This window comes from Triticum urartu, chromosome 3 (genome assembly GCF_003073215.2).
Source record: "Triticum urartu cultivar G1812 chromosome 3, Tu2.1, whole genome shotgun sequence".
NCBI lineage: Eukaryota > Viridiplantae > Streptophyta > Magnoliopsida > Poales > Poaceae > Triticum > Triticum urartu.
In genome coordinates, this window is record NC_053024.1 from 595,752,032 (window position 1) to 595,757,340 (window position 5,309).

General features: G+C 47.7%; 1 protein-coding gene across 1 annotated transcript; it reads right to left on the reverse strand.

Annotated features, from left to right (window-relative positions):
• Window positions 1–2,183: 2,183 nt before the first annotated feature.
• LOC125548793 (zinc finger protein ZAT12-like) lies at window positions 2,184–3,233 on the reverse strand. The gene has a single exon (XM_048712335.1). It carries the CDS (start codon window positions 3,076–3,078, stop codon window positions 2,320–2,322), a length of 759 nt encoding a protein of 252 aa, XP_048568292.1. The 5' UTR covers window positions 3,079–3,233; the 3' UTR covers window positions 2,184–2,319.
• Between the last annotated feature and the right edge of the window lie 2,076 nt (window positions 3,234–5,309).

The window sequence follows — 5,309 nt, forward strand, 5'->3', positions numbered from 1 at the left end:
TGGGAATTACATCAGACGTACTCCCTTCGTTTCGAATTACTCGTCGCAGAAATGGATGTATCTAAATGTATTTTAGTTTTAGATACATCCATTTTTAAGACGAGTAATTTAGAACGGAGGAAGTACGTACGTGTTGCATCGTAATCTCTCGTCAGAGCTTAGTTAATGGCAGCAAATGATGCAGCAGAGTAATTAATCTGCACCAAAATGATACCATGCCTGTTGATACCCGATGAAACCCGCTGTCGTTAGCTGTGGAAGCATCTCTAGTTATGCTGAAGCAGGCTGCTAAATTTCGTGTTTTGACCCTTTTCTAAAATCTATTTAAGATTTGATCCTAGTTTAAAAATATTTCAAGATCCGACCCTTTTGTTATGGGTAGAGTCCATGGCGGTAGGGTCTAACAGCCTACTGCCACAGACTTTGGCGGTAGGAAACATCGCTACCGTCAACCGGGCTGGCGGTAGCCTGCACAACCCTACCGCCAATGGGCTTGACGGTAGGCACGAGCACGCACTGTGGTCAATACTTAGGAGGTTTTTGGCAGTAGGGCATGCAACCCTACCGCCAGGGACCTTGGCGGTAGGCTGTTATATACCCTATCGGCAAGGTCCCTGACGGTAGCAAAAGGGTTAGATCTCGAAAAAAATTCAAACTAGGGTGAAATCTCGAATAGATTTTAGAAAAGGATGAAAACATGAAATTTAGCCGAAGCAGGCGAACGATACTGCTCTGAACCTATTTTTGATGGTGGCTGCCTGCGATTAATTTCCTCTTGGCATCTCATTTCAAGGAAATAATCTGACGCGATTAATCAAATTGCTGGAACCTTTGAGTCTGTACTTGACAGGTCAAGTGGTAGAATAGTGGCACATTTTTTCGCCGTAGAAAATAGGACAAACAGGAAACAGGTATACATTTCTCGTCTAACTTTCGCTGCACGCACAAACTGCCTGGAATAGCATGTAACGTATGCGCATATATAGATCTCCGACTGAGACGTCCACAGGTCGATCGGAGCTTAGCAATCTGCATGACTGTATCTGCCGGTAGACTAATCTAGAGTGTTTCAATCTTTCAGAAGTCAGAAGATTAGGGTGTTTTACCAGTCTAGAGTGAAAGCTATTGGCTGTGTCCTGTCTGGGTTTAAACAAGCAAGATCAAGATCCGGGAGATCAACGTCAGAAGATCCGATGCCAATTGCTGTTTAGGTGACAGATCGAGTGACGTGTACTGACTAGTGGTAGAACAGTACTATCGACTAGGCTAACCCATCAGTAAGAAAGTCAGCGCACGAGTTAGACTTGCAGTCAGAGCATATACAAGACATGAAAACTTAAATTTTGGGGTTTGATTTTTCAAAAAGAAACCCTGGCTCTAACAACATACCTACGTGTGCATGGAGGATAACTACTCCATCAAATATATTTCTTCTTTGAACGAAAGGCGTTTGAGATGACCGAACAACATAGTCAGCAACCTCAATGAGCCTATTGCTAGAAACTTTGGTGAAAATTTTGAAGATAACATTGAGGAGGCAAATTGTTTTGTATTGTTGGATCTGCTCAACCTCCCTAATTTTAAGCAAAAAAACTACCTCGCCAAAATTTAGCTTGAATAGGTTATGTTGGGCGGCGTGAAATAAATTGAATAAATCCACAAGGCCAGTCTTGATGACATCCCATAAATTCTGATAGAAGTTTGTGGCTGTGGGGCCTCAGGGCTTGTAGATTTGTAATATCTGACTAAATATCGTTTAAGCTCAGTTTGTCCTTCAGTATGTCCATCATCCTATTGGTGATTAAATATACACATTTTTCTCTGCCGTCCATTTACGACCATGTGCAAATATCGGGCATTATTGTCCCTCAATAGTTAACTGGTCTTTGGATTTTTGGTATCATTTGATTCCCTCTTCTAGCATAAGATGTGCAATCTGCTCATTGGATTAATTTTATGTATCAGTCACCTGTTGAGGTAAAGTCTGTGTGATTTTATTGAGATCATCGATAATGGTGGAAAGGTGTTGCTTCTCATTTTCGCATATACCAATGGTGTGTTTCGCCCATCCAGATGGAATTGCATTGTACCGGCAGTGGGCTTCTCCTATAAATTCTGGATTGAGTCTTCAAAACCGTCCCATTGTAATTATCTCAATTCAAATTTGAATAGGCGACGAGCAGTAATAGGCCAACAGAATTAGAATTAAGAATGATGGACGCATAGTCCAATTGTGTGAGGAAATTTTGTTCTTGTTTGTTAAAGTGGCATATTACAATTAGTGTGCAACGGGCCATTGCACTTTCATTAAACCATCAATCAACAAATTGAAATGGAGATATCAGAATCTTCCAATCTGCCACAAGGATCTAATTGCAAGTATCTTGGCCTTTTTCCCATCTTATCCCAACATTCCTTCCCGCTCGATGCGTGGGCCTTGGCCTCGGCCTCGGCTTGGTGCCCGCGCATGTGCCCGCCCAGCGCCTTATGTACACCCTGCCCGGTAGCGGCGACGAGCGCCGCCGCGCTCCTGCACTTGGCGCAGTTCTCCGAAGGCGTCAGGTTCAGGTCCAGGCAGATCCCGCCGTCGTCGCACGAGGCCACCACCATCTCGGTCGTCGCCGCTGCCTTGATGCTCGTGGCGCTGGCCCCGGCCACAGCTTCGGCTTCGACGCGGTGCCGGCGCATGTGCCCGCCCAGCGCCTGGCCGACGGCGAACTCGAGCCCGCAGACGGGACACTCGTGCACCCTTGGCCTGGGCGGCTGCGGCGGCGCCTGGGGCGCCCGGCGGCCGAGGCAGAGCGCTGCGTCGTCGCCGACGCCGACGAGTGCGTGCTGCGGGGGTGGGTGCTGGAGCCTGGGGCGCTTGTGGCTGGCGCGGTGTCCTCCGAGCGCCTGGAACGTGGGGAACTGCCGGTTGCACGTCTTGCACTCGAACATGCGGCCGCCGCCCATCGCCTGCGGCGCCCCGGCGACGCCGCGCTGGTGGTGCTGCTGCTGCTCGAGGAGCATGAGCAGGCGGGCCGTGTCGAAGCTGCCCAGCTCCACGTCCCACACGCCCCTGCCTCTCTTGCTCATGGCTGATGTCTCTCGAGTCTGGACTCGATCGCTGGCAGGCTAGTCCCCCGATCAAAAGTCGCGGCGAGCTACTCGATCGTGTAAAATCAGTTTCGGCTAATCGGCTGATTACTGCACTGTGTAATGCATATGTGGCTCTGGGTTGTCTTGTCTGGCCGATGTCTCTGTATATATATAGTGCCTACTTGGGGTTTGGTGCACGCACAACCACTAGTTCCTACCAAGTCTTTGTTGGAGTACGTACGGCTGGCTTCTAGACGTGGACGTGTGTGCATGTACTTTTCTGGCTGTTTGACCGGTCCCGCGCGGTGTGAGAGTCTACGATACGTACACGTAGTGCCGATCTACGTTCAATCTCGTCATGTGAGTCTAGCTCGTAGCTGGTCTAGTCAACATGTGTGTGTTCGAGCGAGCTGACTCTTCTAGAGCAGCCGGCCGGCCGGCTGGCAGCCGCGCGCCGCGGCGGAGCGTCTGCGCGGGCGGCGACCTGCCTTTGGTTCATTCGCCGTGCGTGCGTGTTCTACTTCCGCGCGGGCGGCGATCTCGACCCAGCCTGCTGCACGGGCTTCAGTCTTTCACACTCCCCGGCCGGTTGGTGTACAACGAAGACATGTTGGGTTGGTTTTGTCGCTGCCGTCGAGTGTTTGAGATCGACACGACTCAATTCAATTCAAACATCCTCTAGGACGAGCGAAGTCACGTCCCTGATAAAATTTGGATATCTAGCTTATTAGCTATCTGCGGGCATCTGATGGGCGTACATGTATGCACTCAACATGCAAGCTGCTCGATCGTTAAACTGTTAGTATTTGTGGCTGCGGACATCTACTGTTAGGTTTGGCCGGCAATGTTCATGCTTTAGCTAACCCGCCGGTAGACCCGCGTTCTTAGCCGTGCGTGCCACTTGTGAGGAATCATTTTTTTCTCCAATCAAACTTGTCAAGAATCATATTCAAACAAACATAATTAAAGATCTTTGTGGTTTAGAATTTAAAGCCAGCTGGTTGACTAATCCGGCCAATTAAGGAGAAAAGAGAAGCGGAGAAAGAGGGACGAAGCTTGGCTGGGCTGCAAGGGATTGTTGGTGACATTGGATAACTGATGATGCCCAGCATATATCCTTTGTTAGGTAGGTGCAGTCCAGTCTTGGCGGCAAAATGATTTGACCCAGTAATCCGAATAAAAATGAGTCGATCGCACGTCGTGCGATCATAGCTCATCGGTGCGTTGCATGTATTTTTTGCCTGGCTCACTAGCTGGGTCCCATCTCATGCCTCTCTGCACATAAATTAGATACTCCCATGATCAAGTATTGTACGTTTGAATAATTTGAGTGCAACCAATGCACATGTTCTAATTGTTTCTAGGTCCAAGATTAAAAATATAAAACTTATAGTAGTGTGTTCATACATAAGAAAAGGTGCCATCGAAACCCTTCCACGTGCCAAATGTTTGGAAGGCAGTGACCATTCTCAAGTGTAAGTTTTTTCATGGCTCGTGATACATGGCTGAATCCTCATTGCAAATAGTACGCCAATCGAGGAATGAACCCATAGCTCAACCTATCGATTGTGCATTTAGGCAATGACACATTCACACCTATGTAAGGATCGGCCTTCTTCGAGCAGGTACGGAAGGTGGTCAATGTTGGAATTAGCCTTCCCTGGTCAAGGCAATCTAGTAACATACGGTGGGATGACTTTCTTGTCGCTTTAGACCAGAAAGCGAGTGTGCGTAGCAGCAATCTCTCTATGGACCATGAAACATTTAGAAGAAAAGGGAATGATCAAAGTTACTTCCCAAAGAATGACTTACCAGGAGGTGTGACATTTAGCTTTGGCGGACATCTGCATGCATATTCTTGTAGTTTTTTACCTGCGTGAGTAGTTTGCAGTCGGCTTGGGGTTTCAGCTCCGGTGAAGAAGGGGCTATAATGACGGCGTGCTTTCGGCACGCCCTGTGCTTCTGGTCGTTGTTGGGTTGTCCATGGACCTGATTATGAGTAGATTAAAAGTTTCTCTAAAAAAAGGGTCACCCTTCTGACTAAATTCCATGAACCTATGAATGTAAAGCTTATTTGGTTTGCTCGATTTCAAGAACACATGCGATAAGAAAACATATAAGCTGGACGTCATGAGATGTTATATCCTACCAGAGTTGAAAAAACAAATACTCCCTCCGATCCATATTACTTGTTGCTGGTTTAGTATAAAGTGTACTAAACCAGTGAC

Coding starts and splice junctions, on each gene's coding strand:
- LOC125548793 (XM_048712335.1), bottom strand. CDS start 3,078: ATGAGCAAGAGAGGCAGGGGCGTGTGGGACGTGGAGCTGGGCAGCTTC.